Genomic DNA, 27,721 nt, shown 5'->3' on the forward strand with positions numbered 1-27,721 from the left:
ATCCACAAGATGACAATATTTACTTGTGTTATCTGGATTTTCTACTGTTGGCAGTAGCACAACACCAATGTTAAACCACACAACGTCTCAGCCTGGCGGAGACCTTGGGCATTGCTACAGATTTGTCTGTCATCACCAGCTAACTTTTAGGGCACAAGGGACAGACATACCAAAAAATCACTGTGACAATTATTATTCAGTAAATGCACATCATAAAATTTATGAATATCACAGCTACAACAAAAAGTGATCATTTACTCACAAGGTGTGCTGTTTTCTCAAGGTTTGCTGTCTTAGCAAGCTGTGCTGTTTTAGCAAGCCATGATGACCAAGGCATGCTTTCTTAGCAAGGTGTGCTGTCTTGGCAAGGCATGCTGTCTTAGCAAGGCGTGCTGTCTTGACTAGGCGTGCTCTCTTCGTAAGGTGTGCTGTCTTCGCAAGGTGAGCTGTCTTCACAAGGTGTGCCATCATTGCAAGGCATGCTGTCTTCGCAAGGTGTGATGTCTTGGCAAGGTGTGCTGTCTTGGCAAGGTGTGCTGTCTTGGCAATGCGCGCTGTCTTGGCAAGGCATGTGTTCTTGGCAAGGTGTGCTGTCTTGGCAAGGCGTGCTGTCTTCTCAAGGCATGCTGTCTTGTCAAGGTGTCCTGCCTTGTCAACGCATGCTGTTCGGGCTATGCAAGGTGTTTTGTCTTGGAATTGTGTACCATCTTGGCAAGGTGTGCCATCTTTGATATGTGTGCCATCTTTGCAAGGCATGAATTCCTTACAAGCCGTAAATTCTTTGCAAGGCATGCTGTCTTTGTAAGGTTTGCTGTCTTTGCAAGGTGTACTGTCTTTGCCAGGTGAGCTGTCTATACAATGCATGCTGTATTTGCAAGGTTTGCTGTCTTTGAAAGGTGTGCTGTTTTTGCAAGATGTGCTGCCTTTGCAAGCAGTGCTGCCTTCACATGGCATGCTGCCCTAAAAGGCAAGATGCCTTCACAAGGCGTGTTGTCTTTGAAAGGCGTCCTGCCTTCGCAAGGTGTGCTGCCTTTGCAAGGTGTGCTGCCTTCACATGGCGTGCTGCCTTTGCGAGACGTGCTGCCTTCGCAAGGTGTGCTGCATGCTGCGTTCGCAAGGTATGCTGCCTTCTTCAGGTTGGCTGCCTTGACATGGAGTACTACTTTTGCTATGCATTCCTCCATCACAAGGTGTGCTGTCTTTGCAAGCCGCGCTGTCTTTGTAAGGCTATTTGTCTTCACAAGGCGAGCTTTGTTCACAACGAGTTCAGCATTCGCAAGGTGTGATGTCCTCACAAGGTGAGCTGATTTTGTAAATCATGCTGCCTTTACAAGGTGTGCTGCCTATGCAAGTCGTGCTGTGTTGCCATGACATGCTGTCTTGGCAAGACATGCTGTCTTCGCAAGGTGTGCCATCTTTGCAAGTCGTGCTGTCTACACAAGGTGTGCTATCTTCATACGGCGTACTGCCTTTGGAAATCGTACTGCCTTTGCTGTCTTGGAAAGGCGGCACGCACTGTAAAGGCAATATGCACTATAAAACAAGCACACAATGGAATGGCAGCACAAGCTGCAAAGGCAGCACATGCTGCAATGGCTGCATATGCTACAAAGGCTGTATATGGTACAAAGGCTGCACACCATGCAAAGGGTGCAAACGCTGCAACAGCAGCACATGCTGCAATGGCAGCACACACTACAAAGGGAGCACATGCTACAAAGGCGGCACACAATACTAGGCAGCACACACTGCAAAGGCAGCCCATGCTGAGAAAGGCAGCACAAACTGAAAAGTCAGCACATATTGGAAAGGCGTCACACAATGGCAAGGTACTGCACACTGAAACCCAGCATGCACTGTGAAACAAGCATACAATGAAATAACAACACACTGTAAAGTGTCACAATGTGGATAGGCAGCACACACTGAAAGGCCGGAAACACTAGAAAAGCAGAAGACAAAGGAAAGGCACCATGCATGGCAAAGGCAGCCTGCACTTTAAATGCAGCACACGCTGAAAAGGTAGTGGGCACTGCAAAGAAAACATGCACTGCAAAGGCAGCACACACTGCAAAGGCAGCAGGCCCTGCAAACACAGCACATGCTGTGAAGCACATGATGATAAGGCAGCACCTGGTGCAATGGCAGTACACACTGCATATCCAGCACTCGCTGAAAAGGCAGCATACATTGGGAATTCAGCAAATGCTGCAAAGGCAGCATGCACCTCCCTCTATAACAGCACATGCCTCTATAGCCACACTCGCTGCTATGGCAGCATGTGGTCCTATGGCAGCACATGCTGTAATGTCAGCATGCGCTACATTGGCAGGATATGCAGGAAAGGTAGCACATGCTGGAAAGGTAATATACACTGCAAACGCAGCACAAGCTTGCACATACATCGGAAAGCCATACGCACTTGAAAGGCCGCACACACAGCAAAATCACACACACTGGGAAGGCAGCTCACCATGGAAAGGCATCATACTCTGGAAAGCCAGCATACCCCAGAAAGGCAGCACACCCTGGAAAGGCAGCACAACCTGGAAAGGCAGCACACCCTGGAAGGGCAACACACCCTGGAAAGGCAGCACACCCTGGATATGCATCACAACCTGGATATGCAGCACACAGTATAAAGGCAGCACACTTTGGATATGCAACACACACTATAAAGGCAGCAGACACTGGAATGCATCACAAACTGGACAGGCAGGACTCACTGGAGATGCAGCACACACTGGAAAGGCAGCACTCAATGGAAATGCATCACAAACTGGATAGGCAGCACTCACTAGAAAAGCAGTGCACACTAGAAATCCACACACAATGGTAGGCAGCACAAATTGGAAAGGAGCACATGCTGCAACGGCAGAACACGCTGCAATAGCAGCACACTCCGCTGTGGCAGCAGCACGCTGCAATGGCAGAACATACTGCCATGACAGCACATGTTGCAAAGGTAGCACATATTAGAAAGGCAACACACATTGGAAAGTCACCTCATATTTTAAAGACAGCACACATTGGGAAGGCAGCACACATCGGAAAGGAAGCACACATTTAATATGCAGCAACACTGGAGAAGCACACACAGTGGAAAGCACCACGCTGGAGTCCGCAGCTCGTGGTCGTGCAGTAGCGTTCTCATTTCCCACGCTCAGGTTCGATTCCTGGCGGGGTCTGGGATTTTCTCTGCCTCGTGATGACTGGGTGTTGTGTGCTGTCCTTAGGTTAGTTAGGTTTAAGTAGTTCTAAGTTCTAGGGGACTGATGACCATAGATGTTAAGTCCCATAGTGCTCAGAGCCATTTTGAACCACACTGGAAAGGCACCACACACTAGAAAGGCACCACATACTGGAAAGGCATTACACACTGGTAAGGCAGCAGTCGCAGCGTGTGCTGCCTCACACTGTGTGTGGTTTTCAAGTGATGTGGCTCTGCAGTGAGTTCTGCGTTTCCAGTGAGTGTTGCCTATCCAGCTTGTGATGCCTTACCAATGTCTGCGCCTTTCCAGGGTGTTCTTCCTTTCCAGTATATGCTGCTTTTCCAGTTTGTGCTGCCTTTCCAGTGTGTTTCAGGCTTCTCAATGTGTGCTGCCTTTGCAGCATGTGCTGCCTTTGCAGCATGTGCTTCCTTTGCTGCATGTGCCTCTTTGCAGTCTGTGCTGCATTTGAACATGTGTTGCATTTTCATTGTGTGCCGCCTTTGCAGCATGTGCTGCTTTTGCAGGGTATGCAGCCTTTACAAGGTGTGCATCCTTCATAAAATTTGTAGTATTTGCAATGCTTGCAGTGATTTCAAGGTGTGTAGCATTCGCAATCTGTGCAGCTTTCACAAGGTATGCTGCCTTAGCAAAGTGTGCTATGTTCACAATGTGTGCTGCCTTTGCAATGTTTGCAGCCTTCACAAGTGATTCTGTCTTCGCAATGTGGTTCAAATGGCTCTGAGCACTATGGGACTTAACATCTGAGGTCATCAGTCACCTAGAACTTCGAACTACTGAAACCTAACCAACCTAAGGACATCACACACATCCATGCCCGAGGCAGGATTCGAACCAGCGACCATAGCAGTTGCGCAGGTCCTGACTGAAGCGCCTAGAACCTGTCGGCCACCGCGGCCGGCTTCTTCACAATGTGTGCTGCCTTCATACTGTATGCTGCATTTATACAGTGTACTGGCTTCACAAGGTGTGCTGCCTTCACAAGTTGGTCCTCCTTCACAATATGTACTGCCTTTGCAGTGTCTTATTTCTTCACATGGTCTTCTTCCTTTGCATGCTGTGCTACCTTCACAAGGTTTGCTACTTTCGAAAGGTTGACTGCCTTCACCGGATATGCAGCTTCCGCAAGGTAACCTTGCAAAGGCAGCACATATTGTGAAGGCAACACACCTAGCTAATGCAGCATTTCTTGTGAAGCAGCACTCCTTGAGAAGCCAGCACATCTTGTGAAGGTAGCACATCTTCTGATAGTAGAGGCAGAAAACCAAGCATAGGCTGCACACCTTGCGAAGGCTACACACTGTGTCAAGGCAGAACAGCTTGCAAAGGCAGCACACCTCACGAAAGTAGCACACCTTGCGAAGACAGGACAGAATGCAATGGCAGAAAATCTTGCAAAGGAGAACACCTTGCAAAGAACAACTGCCTTGCAAAGGCAGCACACCTTGTGGAGGCTGCACACATTGCAAATGCAGGACACCTTGCAAAGACAGCACATTTCCTAAATACAGCTCTCCTCCAAAGGACAGCACATATCCCAAAGGCAGCACACCTTCTGGAGACAGTTTACTTTCGTGCATATTGTCCACAAACTGAGGAAAGAAATATAGGATGTGAAGTTACCTTCCGATTCCTGCATATTTTTGCGGGAACGGTCGCAGCATTCGGCATGTGGCAGTAGGTGTGCAGGGTTGAGGTTCCGTCATGACTCCTGGTGTGGTGGGCGCCCTGTCGCTCCACATCAGCTGTGCACGCGAGTGCAGCGTGCTCAGTGCAGCTGCTGCGCCACACTTCTGTGTGCAGCACGTTGGTCTCTGTTCCACAGGTGTAGCCTGTACGAGCGACCTTCCAAGCAGTTAATAATTAATGTAAACCCAGCCATGTCGCTGTTTTGTGCTCTACGTGTTAATTTAATGGTACTCTTGTCTTACGTTTTATAATTCAATAGAAGGGTTCCGATTAGGAGATTGACCTCTTGGGTGTAGAACGCCTTTGATATCTTCTGCCAAAATGATATTACCTTAATGAAATCTGAAGAGAGGGACAATTTCGTATTTAAAGAAACTCTGCTCGTTTACTGCTACCAGGTGGAACATATATATTAAATAGCCAGGTGTTGTAAACAGTACAAGCTACAACTGTATTACATGTGAGTTTTCAACGTGATCCACTATTATGTCCTCTTTCGCGGGTATCACGGTCTCTAATTCATCTCCAGTTCCAGCATTAATTACAGCACTATATCCCAATACATCGTGTAGTGCAGTAACCTTTATTTCTGTAACTAGAATTATATCAACGTTTGCCTCATACATAAAGTCTTTCAAGGTACTTGCTTTCAGGGAGCTCCCTATGCTGTTTATGGATTCATAATGTATCACATTTCATAAATTCAACTCTTTCGTCGCATGCAGTCAGTATGAAAGCTATGGATAAGTGTCCCATACGTATCCACGTCTGTCGCTTGGTTTGGATGAGGTAACCATTCCCGTCCCCCCTTGCAATCTTAGTAAGCATGCAGCGAAAATCGTGCACAGACACACATGTTAAACTCTTAAATTGACCGAATCAGTTCGATAGCTGTGATTCAGGGCCTAGTGTAATGCCACCATGTGTTTGAAACCTCCGCAAAGAATTCTGTTGCATGGTTCATACTGATGTCTCGATATCGCCATCGTGTAACTTACAGCAAGTATTTTATTCTTGTCGCTCACCTACATTAAGGAATGTGGGAAACATTTACCACCTTCCGATATTGTTGTCATTGTTAGTAAGTAGAATAAAAGTAGTCTCTGGTCAGGAGAAACTAAAAGCGATTATTTGTTTCCCCAGACAGAGGTTAACAATTCGTATCAGCACACTGTCCCATCCAAGGCTCAGATTGGTTACTCTGTCGTATGCATATAACGAGATAACATTAAGACTTTACGTCACAGCCACTCAGTTTATGGAGCCAGGTAACCTACACACATCGACATGATTCACTTCTAGTTTGCTGAGATAAATTTCGTAAGTAAAATGACATTGCAAGGTGTTGTTGTAGTGAACATCTTCTAAAAGCTTAATGCAAAGACACTATTTACACACGGGCATCCTGACTGACTATGGGAGGAAGTAAATTGACTGGCTCGGTTAAGAGGTGTATATAATTTTGATTCGTTTCACAATAGATTCACGTAGAATGGTCATTTTTGAAAGTTTCGGCGAACAATACAGTTAAGACTTTGATTACGATACATGCATCACATTCTTGTAAAACTATTGTATTAATCGTGTGCTACTGTCGATATTAATCGCAATTGCAGAAAGCAGCAATGAATATGTCTCGTCTCGTTTCTCCGGCCGTTTCCCGTACTGTGCGACCCAGGGAGCTCTATCGCTGCATCAGCGGTCGATTGTTGCTGTTGCCGCCACGGAATGATGGCAGTTAAATTCAAATTTCCTCCAAGTATAAGGGATTCTACGATATAAACGAAAATGAAAAGAAGTAACGAAAGCGGCAACTAGCAGTCAAACTCAACGTTCCTGGTGGTTTAATGCTATGACAATTTTAAACAATAAACTGCGCAGTGGAACTAAGAGCTATCACAGAAATCTGCAATATACCCTCGATGGACAAACTGATTAAAGTCTTCGTCCTTGCCATTTCTCATTTTACAGACAACTGATTCTGACTACTTCTTGTGAACTGCACTTAACTGAGGCCATAACTCATGTCCAAGTTGTCTGTTTCTATTACTACTATCGTATCTTTCTTAGGTAAAGAACGAGCAAAATAGCAGTTTTGCGTTTAGCATGCCATCATCCAGGATACAATTTCTACAGTCAGAGCATTTTCTGTTGCGGCATAGGAATGATTTTGTGATTACATCTACATGGAATTCATCTGTAACTTTATGAACTCAATATTTAGTAAGAGGGCCAACCGAATTACATACTGCACATTGTGAACAATTGCTGCAATTTTGGTGGCAACAACAACAAACAACCAGTGAATGCCGAGATTTGGCTGTAGAATAGTGGCAACACAGAGCTACCGTTGCAGCCGAGTGGTTCATGAAACCTTGGCCGTGACCACAGCGGCTGAGGCGCGTCTACAGCCGTAGCAACCGCACAGCAGCCCACACTGAGGTGTGACGTCAGAAGGCACCCCTGTCTCGGTTGACCACCCACAACGTGTTTCGCTACATTTGATCAATTCACTATTTGCTCATACCTGAAACGTCAGTATGGTTTTTTTTTTTTTTGTTATCAGTATAAGCAAATGAAACGTGTTGTATAATACTTCCCTACGAGGGGCATTGTTATTAACAATTTTACATTCAATTTTTATCAATAACTTATTTGCTAGTTACCCCGTTTCCTCTTTCTACGCTCAGGTAGCGTCAAGCAAATCACGTGTACCTTCGAAACTTGGACCTTTTTACCAGGTACATCTCTAGAAGTATTAGGTGCATAACATGTCTTTGTAATTTACACGCAGAACTTAATTTTCTACGAAAAAGACAGACGTCAATCCTTATCTCTGTTTAAGATACGCGTCGGAATCTCTCCCTACTTGAAGCGGCGAACGTATGTCCGAAACTCCGCCCATAGCTCATCCCCGCATATACTGCCGACTGCAACGTGCGCGCCCAGTAGTCACTGATCAGTTACGCCATTGTAATCTGTCCAGAGTGAGCTGTTTCGCCGTCCACAGATTATTACAGAACGTGCACGGCCTTTATATCCAGTTTATGTATTTTAGACTTTCCGTTTCAAGGTTTGCCAAATGACAGTCGCTCCCAGTCCGTGTTTCACGACCGCTTTCTTTGCAATCTGCCGCCGATTGTGAACTTAGCTACTTTTCCTGTCACATAACATTTGTTCCAACGTTTATTCTAATGACTGATGCCTCTTGTTACTCCATGCCATGAATGGTTATCTGCATTCCGAAGAGCTAAATGAAAATTAATGCAACGTAGACTATTATTTTAAACTGATGGAAGTAACAGTTCTTAGCGAGTAGCCTCGAACCCGATATTCAATTCAGAGTTTACCTCGGACGAGAAAAAACGTTCTGTGTAGTGTTGAACGCTGCGACGGAAAAAGGAATCTATTTATTTCCATTCTCTAGAAAGGCAGTACAAAAAAATCAACTTATCCCATATCTGTAATACAAATTTATTTGAAAGCGCTGGCCATCGCTACGGTCGTACGAAGGCAATCCAAAGTTTATTCCCCACCGCCTGACTGCGTTATGCGATACTCTCTGGCGCTGTGTGCTGACGGATTTGAAATCGCAGCCGCCTGTCTCTGTGACGTGGCAGTCTTGTTCGCTCACAGTTATTTCATATTTCGTGTTACCTCCTTTCATGCTAAAAGACCGCAGCCTTCTCTCCACGTACACAAAAACAGATTTCTATTTTTTTTTTTTTTTTCATTTCACGAAAATGCGTGATTCGCGCCGAACCAGCGATACGGAAAGACACGTTCTATTGGCGCCTCGCGTGGCAGAAGACGTTGACTGCGAAAGGAGTTTCGGAGGACGCAGTGCAGCCGTTGGTCGACAGATGGCAGTAGGCGACTTGCAGTGTCCGGCAGTGATATAAACAATAAGACGCTAAAAAGAAATAAACAACGCGGAAAAGAGTAACATGTCTACTGGGCATCTTGTGACACGCGGCGATCACGGACATTGTATATAATAGTGCACACGAAAATTCTGATAGCCTTTTGTTGAGAATTGTAAATATCGAAAGCGGGAGAAATGTTAAGCGTAAAAATAAAATCTTTGCTTCTCTGTGTTTCCGTTTTGTAACAGGAAAGGTATGTTAATATTTACTTTCATTGCGTGAAACGAAAAGTAAAACATTCCTTAGCAGTTCTACATATGTCTACCGAGTGTGTTTTTCACAAACCGATCTTCCACCACCACTTGTGGTTCGTCGTGTAAACACTATCATACCGGTTTTCGAAATGCGGTTACCGGTTACGGATTTTTTACTGTATTTTAAAAGCAAAACACACTACCACAACATTCCATCATTTTACCGTTTGTAGCACAATCATTTTATCAGAGACTAAGTAAGTATTGAACTCCTGGGAATGCGGTCAGCGCTCTAGTCGGCTCATCTCTGGCGTGAACGACGGTGCATGATGACAAAATCTCGCTTAAACGGCACTGCTTAAGTTATGCCTTTTTTCACATACGTGGCACATACGTCTCTGGATGACTTCCAAACGGGTCGTCCCCCCATGTTCCGCCACGTCACTGGAATACCATCACTGGTTACACGAAATCGCCAAATAATGACATTGTATTGACTGTGAACGCATTTAATTATGCTTGCAGATCTTAGTAACGTAGAAGCCGAATGTATTTTTCTGTTGATTCTCCCTCTTCTGCAGCCCACAGAGCTTTGTCAGTGCCCCAGCCATTGATTGTTGGTGCTAGCCATCCGCGACGTCGGCGGTGGAACTTTCTAGCTAGTAATGTCGATTTTATTAAGTAAATGAAAACGGAGGAAAATGATAATAATTGCACAACCTCCAGTCAAACGTAACGTTTAGCGAAGTTATAGGCGAGCAAAGCCTTAAGCCATAAATTACGACAATGGGGCACACATAACCGTTATTGCATAAATCCACATTCAGATTTGGGGCTTCCACGCACAATGTCGCAAAAGTTACCGTTATGTCCAAACGAAATTACGCATCGTATTCTTCGATGAAAAATGCCACTGACTTCCACTAATCACTTGTGGCGTAATGTTTTCATAACACTTCCACCTCACTACAATAAACGGTTGTGAGCTCTATTACACATTCTGTCCGATGTAGAAGCAGTTCAATATTTCCGCAATAGTAATTTAGGAGATACTCAAAGCTGTCACCTTTGGTCCTCTTAATTATCACGTCAGTATTCGCATATGTTATGTGAGCGTCGACTACCGGTTTGTTCACACGGAGAGATAATGATTTACTGTCATCAAACAGAACATGTGTAAACCGAATCACAAAACTCGTCGTTCATCCGAACATGAGTTAACTATCGTATTCGTCTCTAGAAAACTGTACTTATTGATAAAAGCGAAGTAATTTCCGTAACCGTTCTTTTTCCATGTTTCGTCAACTGTTAATTGCGTTCTTCTTAGTTCAAGGGTTTTCAGTTCTTCAGCAATACATAAAGCTACAGTTTCAAAGACGAGGTATTTATGAAATGCCACTAAAACAGCACTGCGCCGAAAATTCCGTTACGACTGTGGACGGAGTGTGTCGCAACGACATTCTTCCGACACACACTTCCGGCGTTCTTGGCCGGCTTAGACGTGAGCAACAAATCGAGGTTCGGATGAATGTCTCCACCGCCTCTTCCTGGACCAGCTGACACCAGCCGTGCTGCCAAACGAGGCGTCGACGTCTGCGACACTGCTTCCCCCATGCTTAAAACGTAAACGAGTCTTGAGACTCCTCTGTCATCTGTCGATGCTACGGCAAGAGCCGCCGTGCGGCTACAAGTTGCTGCTGTACATTCTCCTCTCTGCGGCCTGTCTTTTCACACAAGTGATGGGGCTCGGTTTTACGTGAATATAAGTAACGTAACTAGTATTGCGTACAACACCACAGCCAATATTTACAGTTACTAGTAACTGATTTTTCGCATTACTCATCTTAAATGTATTCAGGTTTCGTAATACCTTAACTGTTTTCGTATGTGCTTGTGGTCGTCGGCAAGCAAATGCATCATTACCAGCGCAGAAAACTCATCGTAGTGAAACCGGCATCGGAGACGAATTTACGTACCTGGAAAGGTAGCTACTTACGAGAGTTTACATGTATTCTGGAACCTACACAGCTTACTCTGTTATTGCCCACACTAAGAAAATAAAATTAGCACTCGAAAAATTCCGTCTGCTTAGTAGCTTAGGGAATGTCAAGGGCGCACTTTTTGTTTGGCTCTAGCTTTAAAACGCCATAAAAACATTCAGTTGTGTCTATGTAACCGTTTGCAACTCTGCACCTTACATATTATTTTTCTCGCCTTACCCGTGTTTTTACTAGCTGACTGGTGACATGTTTTCCTTATCATAGCATTTTCCATTGCGAAGTGGGGCTGTGGCCATACACGTATTCCGGTCACATATTAAGAGAGTGTTAAGTTTGTCCTGATGACAATGATGATGGAAAAGAGAAAGTTGTTCTTATTGTGTCTCGTACTATCAAGAGCTTAGTGAGTATCTATGCAGTTTCTTTGCGACAGTACTTTATTATCTAAAGATCAGGGCAGGCATCTCTTGCTGATGCACTATGGTGACGTCATAACATCCACACTCGCGACTCATTCATTACGAATGGCTCTGCACTGCCACATATGCTAGCTCTGTAATGGAGTGGGGCTGGCCTCACATTCTCCTCACTAAAATAATACAGTGAGTGCTCTGACACATTATGGTTTTTGGAAAAAAGTAAATTCTTCGCTATTTCAAAGTGTCTCAATTTTGTTCTACTGTAAGTGTAAAACAGTTTGAACACGTGGAAATGGCGGATATCTGTTCGACTGTGTTTTACTCTCTGGGCGATAAGCGCAAAAATACTTTTTTAAGGCATTGTCTTCGCCTCGACAAACGAATCTCCTGTCCTCTGTTGACAACATGCTGACATTGTTCCCGTCACGTCTTCCACCTCGGAATTCTACAGTAGTGTTTCACATTTCTGCTATACGTTAAAAAAATACCGCAATTTTTTTTACTACGAAAAACGAGATTATCATTTTTATTTCTTTTTGTGAAGTGTGCTATCCGTCGTGTTTAAATGATCGACATTGCACAGTTGTAGCACAGATTGGCACGATTTGTGTATGTACATACTCTTCAGAAATCATTGCCCATTCTAATCAGGAAACGTATTTAAATCTTGCTTCGTAACGATTTGGTTAAATGTATCACATGTGCTTTTACGTAGTCACTGTGTACTGAACTTCAAAGTTATAAATCGCTCGTAACGCATTCCGTCATTTTGCCGTATTTAGCACTTTCTACCATATACGAAGTGTATTGGATGGCTGAGAATTCGACCATTACTGTCGCGTCACGTCTAGAAGAAACAGGGTGGGGGAAAACAATTTGACCGAAAGTGCAGAGCAGGAAGGCAGCATCAAGTGAAGGAATTTCGGTATTGCAAGTGTCAGTTGAATATTTCGGGCGCTATGCCAACATGGCAACTGTGGTCAGTCTAAACATTTGCTATGACATACTTATAGCAATAAGTGGCGGCTCCCTTCTTACTCATTTTCACCTTTTTAAGACATATTGAAACATGAGACATGCACATCTGATTCTCTTCATCTCTAAAAACGTGCAGTGTCCTAAGTCAGCTAAGTGCGATACACATGTAAGTGGCGCTTTAAATTTATCTTGTTCTCATGGTGGTGGTTGGTTAGTTCACATAGCCTGTGTTTACGTATACATTTTCTGTAAACTACCAGTCATTTGGAGCCAAGACGGTCGTGTGTGGGATTTTAATTACGTTCCGGTGCCGCCGAAAATATTCAGTCGCGAAGCCTAGTTGCTATACTCAAATTTTTGTGTTTCGTGCTGCGTTTCCACGATACTTTTGGTCAGATTGTTTCTATGCACCCTGTATGACGACGCCGGATGGCAAACTTCGCTGAATCAGAACAGCTTAAATTTTTCTTTTCTTACGAACGCTGAGTGACTGCCACCCATATTCTGCCACGTCACTGGAACGCTAGCACGCGACACATAAAATCACGAAACCAGTATCAGATCCGCGTAATTACACTGTACCGATTATGTGCATATTTCAACGTTAATCACAAATGTAGATAGCAGTAATGTGTAAGATGAATTTCTTTTTCCGTTAGTCTTCCGCGTCCTGCAACCGACAGAGCTTTGTCGCTGCCTCAGCGACTGATTGTTGCTGCTACTACGCAGAACGATGTCAATTTTAAAATCTGCCGCGAGTAATGGCGGTTTTCTGAAGCAAACGAAAGCGGGAGAGAAATGTATATGCATCATCTGATCGAGAGTGAATCCCTAATTGGCACAGCGGCTTAATTTTTTAATATTTACGAGCAGCAGAGCCTGGCGTAGCCGTCCAGTTGCGAGATGCGTGTCCATTCCCACACGTGAATCGCACCCCTAGTCGCTGGCAGTTGTAACATTGTAATGCATTCGAAGTGTGCTCTTTCGCACACCGCACCTACATGGATGGACTTGTGTCTCAGCTGCCTCCAGCTGATTGTATCCTACACTCCTAAGAAGTAGACGATTCTGTGAGAAAATCTTCTGGAAAACACGTATAGAAATCGCCAAAAAATACCTTCAGAACCTTTCTATCCAAGCCAGTTAACGCTTGTGCTACTTATATTACGCTCACTTTAATGACACACGTGGTGCAGAATATGCGTAGCGGTAAAGGATGGAACTTATTTACACCCCACGGCTTTGAAAACGTATCATGGCTAGAAAAATTCCTGTCGAGTCGAGGCGAAACCTTAAACAAGTACACAGGATTAGCAGATATGTTGTCACCACCCGTCGATTGTGAAGATTTAATAAACAAGTTGACAGCGTCGTCTGTTTCGCATCGAGGCAGAATATAATCGCAGTGTGAGAACCTGTCTTACTTCGTGGCAATGTGTCCAGCTGTTGTCCTTCTGTGTTTCTACAGACTGCGTTCGTATCTGGTAACGGATAAGGAAAAAGATCTATCATCGGCCCTAACACACTGCACATGTGAAGAGGAGCACCGTATGGAAACTAACAAGTAATTTACTGGAAAGGTGATAAAACTGAAAAAGAGAAATCTTGCGTCAGCGATACTATTCTGTCGTGTCTGGGCAGCGCCGAACGCGAGAACGAACGCCACCAAAGCTTTATTTTATTTTACGGCGCCTGTTTGCGTTGTACGGCGCTCGCTGGCGCACGTGAAACTTTGGACACACACAGCGTTTCATACCTTAGACCATAGACACACACATGTAGACGGCAAATGCATCTATCCTTGCCGTGTCGAGGTTCGAAACCAGGTGGATACGACAGTTGCAGTATTAAGCACTCATTCCAACGACGCATCTCCGTGTCGTATTAGCGTCACGCGTGTAGCAATTCAGATAAGCAAATTTCCCCAAGACTCGCAGTGCTAATCCGGTATCCATCCTTGTTGCGTTTGGTCAGGTGGGACGACAGCAAACGTTTCACAGACTGTCCTGACAATTCTTTATTTTCACAAACGACAGAATTCCTGTTCATGTTGGACTGTGGCTCATTTAGCTGGCCGCTTCTACAGAAGAGCAAATATCGGCCTGGCGGGAAGCATACAGTTTTCTGGCCGTTTCATCGGGAGTACGTGTGATGTGTGTCGTTTTGCCCTAAGAACTAACATCTGTGATGTCCGAATGTACACAGAATAAGAGGCTATGGTCCCAGTACAGATACCGACACAGTATCGAGATATGAAGCGTGAACAACCGAATAAGTTACTGATGGAGGACGCCCGTATACCGAGTTAGAGATGAACATCCCGTCGTCTCAAAATCTTCGCCATTCGTAGCGTTTTACACCTGACGACCGACACGCATCCCTGCTTTCAACCCATGGAAGGATTCTGAAGCAGGTTTGGTGCGTAGCTTGTGGAGCTAGTTGGGTTAAAATTCTCCCTTTTTAAAGAGTGTGTCCAAACATTCCTCAGTGCTCCGTCACTGGGCAGACTGTAACGACTTTTGTTTCACGTGCATTTGTGCCGGACTGCAAGCACTTGCATAGTAAGCAGTGCTGGTAATTCACTGCCGTCCACCCAGCCCGGGAAACGCACAATACGCAGATGTAGACACCTACTTTGGAAAGTGTACGCACATTCTGTACTCATCGCGGCAGGCCTCGTTACGTGGTACACAACCGTGACGTCACAACAGGGACACACTCGCCCTGTTTGTCTCGGCCGACTCTGCAGCGCCACACGTGCAGCCCCTGCCTTCCACAGAGCTCGGCCTTACAGTCTTCTCACTAAGACGATGCGTATAGTATTGCGAAAGATTTGTCCTATTATTAAGTTTTAGCGTTTAAATGGTGTACTGTTTGTTCTGCTACTGCTTTAATATGTTATCTAAGGACATAAATGGCGTACATCTAATCGATCCTTAGGAAAACGGTGATTACATATTCCAAACGCACAAATTTCCATCGCTTTATTTTGTGCATCGACATTCGAATCGCACAGCCTTTGTTGCCAAAGAGTTTTCGTTGTGGTTCGCTTCCTCCTCTGCGAAGTAGTGCTGTGATTTCTTACACATTCCATCCACGTATCAAATCAGCATGAAAGTTGCCCTAATGAGAATAGAGAAGAAATTTAACATTACTAGGTGCTCGTACGAAGTGTGGTGTCCGCTCTCCGACGTGTCCGAAAAGTCCATACCAGGAAACCGCACTACAAAATGGCACGCATTGTGTATGTTGATAATCTTTAAAAACCGTGTCCCAATTACGGCAAGCACAGTTGCTAAGATAAAACTAGTGTGTACTAATAAAATGTTTAATATGTCTTTAATACACTGACTTTACATAGGAGAGCGTCTCACGTTGAATTGCTAGAACAACAATTATAAAAGGTGGCAATTTTATTTACGCACTATCTTTTAAATGGATATGATGGTATCTGATACTCAAGTACTAATGCGAAGAAACGTAATGATGCTAAAATGCTTTAAATTCTTTCTTTGATTTAATCTTTATAATTTAATAATTCTCTTCCTGTTAATATTTAATTAATTAACTTACGTCGTTCAGATTTCGTAACGCTGACGGCCTTAAAATGTAAAGTTGTTCAGTCCCTGTTTTGTTTTCTTTCAATAGTTGCGAGCCAGCGATGGTGCAATGCTGTTAGCTTTCCAGTCTACACATTTATAAAAATCAGGTCCAGGAAACACTTTTGTGATCACGGTTGCGATTTAGACGGTATTCGCGTAATTGTACTGATTAAGAGTTATCGTGTCGGAAAGATGCAGGCTCGATTAAAGCTGTGTACACTTTTGCGCGTAAAATGAAAATATTCCTAACACGTCGCGTAACAAAAAGTAACATGCGAATCACAACCTTGGTCAAACGAAGAAAATATATGATGACATAAATGTTCTTCGCTGTTATTCGGGACAGGTCTAGATTAAACACCGCAATTTTCAGTCTTTTTAAATCACAGTACAATACGCTTTAGAGATATTTGTTTTGAATAACTTGTATTTACCTTTTCTTCTACAATATGGTGATTGTCCGCAAGGATTATCTCTCTCTCTCTCTCTCTCCTTTTTATAGCCTTTATACATTCACATTACATACATCGATTAAGAAACTTTTCTTTCTCTACCGACCAGTACGAGAACGAAATCCGCCCAGACAAAATTTCTTACATAGAATCAGTTCTCACTTAACAATCATATATAGTTTCGTAGTGCAAACAATGCTAGTTTATTCAGTGCAATAGAAAGTCTTTGATTCACTGAGCACAAAAATTAAAATAATAAAATTATAATTACATTTTTAATATCGTCAGTTCTTCTTTATATCATGAAAAAAAGGTTTGACATCGTCGTAATATTATTTTTCATCGTTGTAGCACTATAACGCACTCTGAATATTTCTGTGAATGACGCATACTGCTTTTGTTTGTTTCGTTCAGACCGACGCTTCGAAGTAAATATCGAAACTGCTTTGGAGTTTATCCACGTACGGTTGCAGAGGCTACATGTAGCAGCTCAGTCTAATCAGGATTGGTGACAAATGAAGCTATGTTGTCTTCTGGTCTTAAGAAACTGACAGCACCTCTTTGTTCCGACAGACTACGCTTAACCGTTCCTACACGTGGACCACAACGTCACACGCGTTTTGCAAGTCTTGTGCCGCAGGTATGTATTGAGGCCAGAGAGTAAAAAAACGATGAAATCATTATATATGAGTTCCTCTCGTTCATTCCTGTGCCTGTTATTCACTTCTCGCCGTATGCAATGCATTATTTGGGAAGTAAGGAGCGTCTCTAGTTAGTTTCGGCAGCAAACTTTTGCCCGCAGCTGAAACTCAGTTTCCAAACCACAGCTGCCATGAAATGAGGTTGCCTTTAATAGTGAGGCGATGAAGCGATTTCCCAACTCTGGGTGAATCTGTTTTTTTTACTTTCATTGCCTAGGGGAATTCACTGAAAGACCATAGTGTTGTCTTCCTTAACCCATAGAAAAGACGACAAGAAATATTACGGTCTTCCGATTAAACTACAGTTGAGAAAAGCCTTCACTTCATCATCGTAATCGCGTTTCTTTCTCGTTCACCGCTCTATAGCTCTTCGCTATGAGATAAACGGACAATTGAAATGACGCGGTGTTCATAAACTGCCACGAAACCTGCTGTGGGCCGACAATTCCGTTACAGCTGGGAACGGAGTTGCTCGCGACGCCATTCTTGCGTCAGACGCTGTCGGTGCTCTTGACGAGTTAAACTTGAGTAGCGGTTCGGGATTATTTCATAAAGTTCCATCGCTCTTCTTTTGGTGACCGTATCATTGTCGTCGTGCTGCCAGGGAAGATGTCGACGTCTGCGACGCTGTTTCCCCACGTCGGGGCGTCAATCATTCGACGAATTACTCTGGAGTACAGTCGCTGTCCAGGTTGAAACTACAGTTGCGAAATCTGATCTGTGCGGCCTCTCTGATGACAGAATACGTAAAGCCTTTGTATGAGATAAAAAAGTCTGTTTGTCTCGGTTTTGCGTCGTTAACAGTGCTGCCAATATAGTTGGCAAAACACACGTGCGAAATATTATACATAGTTAAGCCGAACATATTTCTCCGTCAGTTCTGCGTCCCCTGCGGCCTACAGAGCTTTGCCACTGATGGCGCTCCGAAAGGACAGCAGTTCGACTCTCTCGCGAGTGACGGCTGTTATCTGACCTTTCTTAAAATCTACCCACAGCAGGATGTCGCGTCGCCCGCCATTCACGAGACGCGTGTCCGTTCCAACATGTGATGGCCAGTTGCACCATTTTAATGCATGCCGACAGTGCTGTTTCGCAGTCCGCACATTCATGGGCGGCCTTCTGTCACAGCTGCCTCCAGCTGACGGTATCCTAAATTTCTGAGGAGGAGGAGGAGGAGGTTGTGTGAGAAAATCTTCCAGAAAACACGTACAGAAATCGTCAAAAAACACCGTCAAAACATTTTTATCCGGGTCAGTTAATGCATGAGATTCTGTTTTATTATGCTCACCCGGATCACACGCTTTGTGTGGTAATAGTTGCTACGTATTTACGCCTCAAGGTTATGAAGACTTTTAGCGGCTAGAAAGATTCGTCTTGAGTCACGGCCAAGTGTTAATCACATACGCATTATCAGCGTCTATTTTGTCAACAGACATCGATTGTGAACATGTATAAAAAATTGTCGACAATGTCACCTGCTTTGTGCCGATCCGGAATTTAAACGCGGTGTGTATCGACAGATTCCATTCGTAACTGGAAACAGATTAAAATATATCTATCCAGAACCTTTACACACTGCACCTGTGAGGACAAAGAACACGTTCAAGTCAAACAGTAATTCACTGACAAGGCGGTAGAAAATTAAAACAAAAAACTTGTCTCATCCATATTCTTCTGTCCTGTTGCTGGGCAGAGCACGTCGCGAGAACCAACGCCACAGGAGCTTTGTTCACGGTGCCTGAATGCGTTACACGCTGCACGCCGGCCTGTGCAAAATTTTGGACACAAACCGTGTTCCGTACCTTCGGCCAATCACGAAAGTCTGCCGTAGTGTCCTTCATATTCTTGCCATATATTGAAACAATCTTGCAATTTTTTTTATTATCACGTAAAACAAAAGTTAGTATTTTGATTGTCTCTTATTAAACGTGCTATCACTCGTGTTTCAATAGTCGACATCGCAAAGTTGTCCCACGAGCCAGTGCGATTTCTAAATGATTGCCCAGTATGGGACAAGCACATCTGCGGGAAATTCGTTATGATACAATTATTATCTAGTATTCGAACCTCTGATTTGACGGTTATATACATATTTACGGAGCTGTATGCGACCCTCAAATCGTTTTGTGACAGTAAAATAGTAGGACTGCTACTACATTCCACATGTGCGATATCGATGCTGGATGTGTCCCTACAACCACAGCCGCCTCTCGCTTAGTGGCACAGCCTCCGGCTCACAACAGTCGCTGGTAACAAAAACATCCCCTAACCCTGCGTACAGCGGTGGGAATGTGAATTTTCTCCAAGTTTTCTGTCCACATCTAAACGCCTAATCTTTTTAGGTGCAAAACGCTTCCACCAGTGCCCGCCTCGTATTTCTTTCGACAACGGTGTATTAATGAAGCAGCCACGAACGCTTTAATGGGCCTGGATAAGACTTCTGAACATCTCTTGTGTGATCTGCTCCTCACACTTCTCCATCTTATGTTTTCACTGACCTCCGTAAGGAATTCATACTCTACATTACATGTTGACGTCTTCCTTTCACAATACGGAAACACCGCCAAGTTTGTTTCATCGTCGATAGTTTGCTCAGCGGAGACCATGGGTCTGATACGTAAGAATCTTGGAACGTACCGCAGTTCGTTCCGGCTAGTAGAATTGGTTAAGGTTTAACATGTAAACATGACTACACAAAAGTGGTTTCCGAAATTTTGGTCATCCCAATGTTGTGTCCCGCGTAGTCGATGTCTCTGTCGCGCCTTTCATCTTGACTGCTCAGTACAAACATGGAAACTCGCGGCAGGTATCCGATTCTGACAGCCCACCTTGATGCAGGGCTAGAAGCAATATTCACAACATTTCAGTATTGTCAAAACAGTTAATAAGTAGAATAGTGTTTGCCTCTGGTCGGGAGAAGGAATAGGGGCTACTCGGTTCCATAGTGTCGTAGGTATTTATCGAACAAAAAACAAAACAAAATATAGAGGAATGAAATTCACCGTATTCATCAGTCTCTGAATCCACACTCCCACATCATAGACACTATGAATTTATTTCGTCTTCATTCACGATGATAGTTCCAATGTCATAGACGCAGTTAAGTGTTTTGTTTAATTTTGAACGCTTTGTCAACTGACCAACGGTGCATGCTTTCACTAATACCGATTCTGTGGGGTCTCATACGTTGCTCCATATTAGCGTGACACACACGCTTGTCACGACATTTGTGCGGTTACCGCTCTACTAGAGAACTTTTTGTAATCAGATAACATATTACACATCTAATTCCGTAGTGCCTCGTTATACGTGTCACATTTCCTTTAACATAGTTACTGTCTACTGAGCTTTAAAGTTACAAATCGCTACCGACGCATTCTGACATTTTGCCGTTGTTAGCACATCCTACGAACGATTAAGTGTACTGGACTCCTGAGAATTCGAACAACATTCTGTAACGCATCGTCTGGCATATACAGGGCGGAAAAACTATTTGACCAAAAGCGTAGGGCACAAAGAGGGTGTCAAACGAAGGAATCTGAGTATAGAAAATACAGGTCGCAGTTAAATATTTACGGCGCTACGGCAGCATGAAAACGGAGGTCGAACATTTTATAGACATACTCCTGTTAATTAAGTGGTCGCTCATTTTCACTTTTTTTAAATATACTCAAACAAGAAACATGGGCATGTGATTGTCCTCATTTCTGAAGAAGTACTGTCTCGTTCGTCAGCTAAATGCGATACACGTGTTTGTGACGCTTGAAATTTATCTTGTTCTCGTCGTGACGACTGGTTAGTGCAAACATTCTGTTTATGTATACATTTTCTGTAAAATACCTATCATTTTGAACAAGGGCCTCAGTATGGCAGATTTCAATTACGTGCCCGTAGCGCTGAAAATATGGATTTACGACCCTTAGTTGCCATACACACATTCCTATGTTTCATGCTGTCCTTCCGCCCTGCATTTTTGGTCAAACTGTTTCTCCACGCCCTGTATATCGGTGCAGGATGGCAAACATCGCTCAAACAGCACTGTTTGAATTAGTCGCTTCATACGTTCGTTACACATACGTCACTGAATGACACCCAGCCAGGTCGTCCGCCTATATTCCGCCACGTCACTGGAAAGCCAGCACGCAATCCACAAAATCACGAAACCAGCACCAGATTCGCATTGTGACGCTGTACTGGTTGTAAGCACATTCGGACATTAATCGCAATTGCAGATCATAGTAATGTAGAAGCTGAGTTTATCTTTCCGTTAATTCTGCGTCTCCCGCAGACCACAGAGCTCTGCCGCTGCATCAGCGGTCGATTGTTGCTGTTGGCGCCACGGAATGAGGGCAGTTAACATTCAGAGTTTCTCCGGAGTAACTGAGACTCTGTTAAAGGAATGAAAACAGAAAGGAGTAACGAATGAGGCAACTCGGAATCAAAAAGTACGTTTCTGGTAATTTGATGCGATGACAATTTTGAATGATAACTTTCGTGATGCGATTGAGTTACCAGCAATTAAAGAAACCCAGGTTTTAAGTTGGGCCCTCCACAGACAAACTCACTATAGTTATCGTCCGTGCCAAGTTTCATTTTAAACACAACGGAATTGTACTATTTCCAATGAACTACACATAACTGAGCCTGTAATTCATGACGAAGTTGACTGTTTCTACTACCACTCCCGTATTTTTTTTTTGGTAAGGAATTAGCACAATGCTCACACGATAAAGCAGTCTTGCGTCCATCATGCAATCATCCTGGAAACAATTCCTCCAGCTAGAGCATTTCTTTTTCCGGCACAGGAATGATTTTACAATTACCTGTGCACGTAATTCATAGTTTACTGTATAAACTGAATATTTAGTAAAAGGGCGAACCGAGTTAATTACTGCATAGTGTGAATGAATGCTGCGATTTTCCAACAAAGAACAACGGGCACAAAATACTGAGACTCGGCTACAGATATCTGCCATCACCGAGCCGCAGTGGCAGCTGAGTCATTCGTGAAATCTTAATGGCGGCCACGGCTGCTGAGACTCGTCTACAGATGTAGCAGCAGCCCACAGTGTGGGGTGACGTCACAAGGCACCCCTGTCTCCAAGACAACGCGCGACGTGTTTTGCTGTATCTAATCACTTGTTTCTCCTTATCGAGCATTTCTATACTTACTCACCTTTGAACTCCAGTATATTTTCTCGGTATCAATACAATGAATTTAAACGCTCTGTATAATACTTTTTTACGAGCGGCGCGATTATTAACAATTTTACATTCAATTTTTGTCGGATACTTGTTCGTTATTTACTGTATTTCCTCATTCTAAACCCAGCGTCAAGCAAGTTACGTGCACCTCTGAAAATTGTCCCGCCTTTACAAGGTACATCTCTAGTAGTATTAGGTGCTTAATACGTCTGTAGGATTTGCAAGCAAAATTTGATCTTCCACGAAAAAGGCAGACGTCATTTCGCGTCTGCTGCCAGTTGGAAGATGCATTCGAGTACGGTGCCCCACTCACTGACCAGTTACGCCGATTTTAATCTGTCCACCCGCTGCCATATCGCCGCCCACAGATTTCTGGATAGTCCTGCTACGTAACAGAACTTGTCCGCTCTTTGCCTCCCGCTGCTGTCGATGTAGTTCAGATTTTCCGTTTCAAGATCCGCCAGACAGTCGATGGCTCGCAACACGTGATCGGCGACCGCTTTCTCTATAGACTGCCGCCGGTTGTTAATTTGGCTCTTTCTCCATTCAGATAATGTATCTTCTAGCGTCGCACCTAACTACTTATGCTTCTTGTTACTCCTTGCTACGAATTGTGACCTTTTACTGAAGAACTAAAGAAAAAATAATGCCACGTATTATTTTAAGTAGTTGAAAAGGACACTTCCGAGGGAATATACTTGCACCTGACATTGAAATCAATATTTTTCCTCTCAGGAAAAAAGTAAAGATGTTACGGGGAGTGTTGGAATGTGACGAAAAAAACAGTATTTATTTCCATTCATCTCAAAAGAAATACGAAATATAAACTTATTTCATGTTTTAATATGCTACTACTAATTTGAAAGCGCTGAGCAACGCTTCGCTCGAGAACGCAAAGAGTCTGAAATTTATTCTACGCCGACTGACTGCGTCATACGATATTCTCTGGTGCTGTGTGGAGGCGAATTTGAAATCGCAGCCGCCCGGGTCCTCTGATTAGGCAGTCTTGTCCGCTCACAGTTGTCTCATTTTACCTTCTGTCATACAAATAGGGTACAGCCTTCCCTCGTTGCCCACTACAAGAGATTTCGAAGTACGGATGTTCTGTTCTCATTTCTTGAAAGTGCGTGATTCGCACCCGAATCAGCGGTATCGAAAGGCACGCTGTGATGGCGCCCCGTGTTGCAGAAGAAGGTAACTGCGAAAGGAGTTACAGAGGACGCAGTGTAGTCGATTAACGACAGATGGCAACATGCGACTTGCCGTGTTCAGCTTTGATTTAGGTAATACGACGGTGAAATGGAATACACAGACTGAAAAAGATGTCTACGGGCTCAATTGTGTATAATATGGACACTGAAATTCTGATACCTTTTTCTAGTAAATTATAAATGTCGATCGGAGGAGAATGTTTAGCGTAAAAATAAAATATTTGAATCTCTTGTGTTTCCGTTCCGAGAAAGTAACGGTATGTTAATAATCGCTTCCATTCTGTCAAACAAAATATAAACGTTATTTAACAGTTCTACACACGACTAACGAATGTGCTTTCCATAAACCGATCTGCTGCTACCGCTTCTGGTTCGTCATGTAAACGCTATCATATCGACTCCCGAAACCTGGTCACCGATGCCGGATTTCTTATTGTATTTCGAAGGAAAAAAACACTACCACAGTATTCCATCATTTTACGGTTTTAAGCACTTTCATTTTACCGAAGAATTGAGACTGCGGTCAGCACGCTGGTCATGTCTGATGATGTGTAACAGTGCAGGATGACAAAACCCCGCCCAACCGCCACTGCTTACGTTTGCGTTTTTTCACACACGTCAGTGACTGACTACCAAAAGGGACGCCACTCGGACGCCAGCACGGGTTACACAAAATCGTAAAATCAGCGTCGCATTCGCATAATGACACGGTACTGACGTTGGGCACTTTTAATCGCGGTTGCAGATCGTAGAAAGACAGAAGCTGAGTTTATTTTTCCGTTAATTCTGCGTCTGCTGCAGCCCACAGTGCTTTGTCGCTGCCCCAGCGACCTATTGTTGCTGCTGGCGCTCCACAATGTCGGCAGTTTATCACTTGCTCGCTGACAATGGCGGTTTTTAGGAGAAAACGAAAACGGGAAAAATGATAGTAAATGCACAACCACCAGTCAAACTTTACATGTAAACGATAAACCTTTAAACGATAAACATCGTCGGTGGGGCACACATAACTGTATGTTGTCCATTTAAACGCTCATTTAGAGTTAGGCCTTCCACACACAAACTCGCAAAGCTTATCATTCTGTCCAATCGAAATGACGCATCGTATTCTTCAATGAAATATACTACTCACTTCCACTAATCACTTGTGGCGTCGTGCTTGCGAGACAGTTCCACCTCCCTATAGCAAACGATTGTCTGCTATATTAAACACTGTCCCCATATAAAAGCATTTCAATATCGCAATAGTAATTGACGAGCTAAAAAGATTTTTCGTCTTGTTACTGCTTAATTATCATGTCGGGATTCACAAACGTTGTGTGAGCTCCCTGTTAATCAGGGATTGACAATGTTTTATCGCTCTGAAACAGCGGCGTTTCTCGTATGCAGACGTAGAAACCGAATCGCAAAAGTCGTCGTTCGTTCCAACAGAAACTACCCATGATACTGGTCGCTATAAAATGATATTAACTTATATAAGAGAGAGTAATTTCCATAGCCGTTGTCTTCGTAAAGCTGAATGTTCTGTAAACTTACCATCATAATTAGTTCAGAGGCTTTCGTTTCTTCAGCAATACGTAAACGAACAATTACAGAGATTTGGAACCGTGCCGAAACTTCCGTTACAAATGGGAACGGAGTGTATCGCAGCTACATTGCCCTGACACACGCTTTCGGCGTTCTTCGCCGGATCAGCCGTGAGTAACAAACCGAGGTTCGGACGAATCTCTCCGTCGCCTCTTTCTGGACCAGCCGACTGCAGCCGTGCTGCCAAACAAGGTGTCGATGTCTGCGACGCTGTTTCCACCCCGGGTTAAAAGTTATCGAGTCTAGGAGAGCCTCTGCAGCTTCCCAACGCTAAGGCAGCAGCCGCCGTGACGGTACAAGTTATTGCTGTACACTCTCGTCTCTGCGGCCTGTCTTTTCACGGAACGGATGTTCCTTGGTTTTACCTGAATAAACATGACGTAAATAATGTTGCCAAAACACTACGGCGAATATTTACATTTATTACTAACTGTTTTCTCGCATTATCGTCCTAAGCATATTCAGGTTTCCTAATACCCTCACTGTTTTCACATGTGTTTGTGGCCGCCGGCAATCAAATGCGCCATTAGCAGTGCAGGAAACTCACCGTCGTCAAACCAGCATCGGAGACAAATTTGCTTACCGAGAAAGCAACTTGTGAAGGTTTGCATCTATTATAGAGCCGACACAGCTTGGCCTGTTGTAGGACACACTAAGAGAAGACATGTAGCACTCGAAAAAGACCGTCGTTTTAGGAAGTTAAGGAATTTCAAGGGCATACTTTTTGTTTGGCTCTAGCTTCAATACACTCTAAAATCGTCTCAGAGGTGTTTATGTTACCGTCTGCAACTCTGTCGCTTACGTATAATTAATCTGGCCTAAACTTTTGTTTTAGGAGCTGACTGCTTGAGATGTTTTGCTTAATTTGGCACCTTCCATTGCGATGTGGTGCTGTGGCCCTTTACATAATCGGCCACTCACTAAAAGAGTGTTACAATTGTCGTGATGATAATGGATAGAGAATGAGTTGTTGTTATTACTGTATCTCGTATTATCGAGAGCTTAGTGCGTAGCTGTGCAGTCTCTTTGCCACAGTACTTCATTAACTAGAGACCACGGCCGGAGTTACTTGCTCGTACACCACAGTGACGTCATAACATCCACACTCGCGTCTCATTCATTATGAACGGCTGCGCACTGCCACATATGCTAGCCCTGAAATCGGGTGAGTCCGGCCTTTTTGCTTCTCACTAGAATAACACGGTAACTACTCTCAAAAGAGCCATGCATTTCTGGACAGACGATTTTTTCCATTTAATACAACTTTTCTTTCACTACAGGTATTAACACACTTGGAAAGCGTGTAATCGGCGGATATCTGTCCGATCGTGTTTACTCACTGGGCTACAAGCGCAAAACTTGTACTCCTCACGGCTTTGTGTTCGCCTCGACCAACGGATTACGTGACGTCTGTTGCCAACATGCTGATTTTATTCCTGGAGAGTCTTATATCTCGAAATTCTACCGTAGTCGGTTCCACATTCTTGGTATATATTAAAACAATCCCGCGATTTATTTGAATGACCACGAAAACAAATGTTGTCATTTTTATTTCCTCTTCTTAAACGTACCATTCGTCGCGGTTCAACAGTCGACGTCGCAAAGCTGTACCACAGATCGGCGCGATTTGTATATCTACACACTCTCTCGAAGCGATTGCCCAATATGGGACAAACACAACTGCCACGACATTTGCTGTAATTTTTCCTCCTATCTTTTCTACGTGATTATGTAGCTCTCAATTCGTTCGAGCAATCAATCATTCATGATAGGAAATACAGTCATAGCTCAGTCACTCAAAATGATTCAGAAATTTTACTTGTTAGAATGAAATCAGGCGATGATTCTTCTTCTCTGCAGGCTCGTGCTTTGCGGCAGTCTGCTAATCTGCACAAATAAAATGCCTCGTAATTTTGGGAGCGTTGTATAATCAGTCGGGAAACCTCAGATCAAGCGGATATTTGGCTTTGATGAAGTTTAACCTTCCGAAGAAGCAATGGAGCTCTTGGATTATTAAGTGCAGGTTCGTATCCAGTCTTTCGGAAGTCCCTTCTGATTAACAACTACGCAATATATCGATAAATATCATTAATTCTCAAATTTAAAATACACACCATTTACTTGAAGGAGCCATCTATATATATTTCCATTTAATCGTACAGTTCATATCAGTTATCTTCTGTAGTAAATCTCAATAATCAGATTACAGTTCTTCCAAACCAAGCACAGGCTCATCGGCACGAGGACAATCCCGGAAGCTCCCGTTCTTTTTTTTTTTTTTTCTAACAACTACCAGAGAGAGTACTACAAAGAATACTTATGCGCTCATGGCATAGCTATTGTATGAACTACTTTTCGCATGGATTCTGCGAGTATGAAGATAGAAAATTAGTAAACGGCATTCAACGGTAGAACTGTATCTGAATAATTCATCGAATATAAAGAGATATTACAATTGCCCCTCGCTGCGAGGGAAGTTAATGATAACACACTTTGCGAGCTAACAGAAAAAAATTTGTTGGGTTGT

At 43.7% G+C, this 27,721-nt stretch overlaps 1 protein-coding gene across 1 annotated transcript in view; it reads left to right on the plus strand.

Annotated features, from left to right (window-relative positions):
- The first annotated feature begins 972 nt into the window (after nucleotides 1–972).
- The window catches only part of LOC124553388 (ankyrin repeat domain-containing protein 65-like), an 84,932-nt gene continuing 58,183 nt past the window's right edge, over nucleotides 973–27,721 (plus strand). Inside the window, exon 1 of the mRNA XM_047127257.1 lies at nucleotides 973–1,118. Within this exon, the coding sequence (XP_046983213.1) occupies nucleotides 973–1,118 (146 nt within the window). The remainder of the gene's footprint in view (nucleotides 1,119–27,721) is intronic.

This window comes from Schistocerca americana, chromosome 11 (assembly GCF_021461395.2).
Source record: "Schistocerca americana isolate TAMUIC-IGC-003095 chromosome 11, iqSchAmer2.1, whole genome shotgun sequence".
NCBI classification, from domain to species: domain Eukaryota; kingdom Metazoa; phylum Arthropoda; class Insecta; order Orthoptera; family Acrididae; genus Schistocerca; species Schistocerca americana.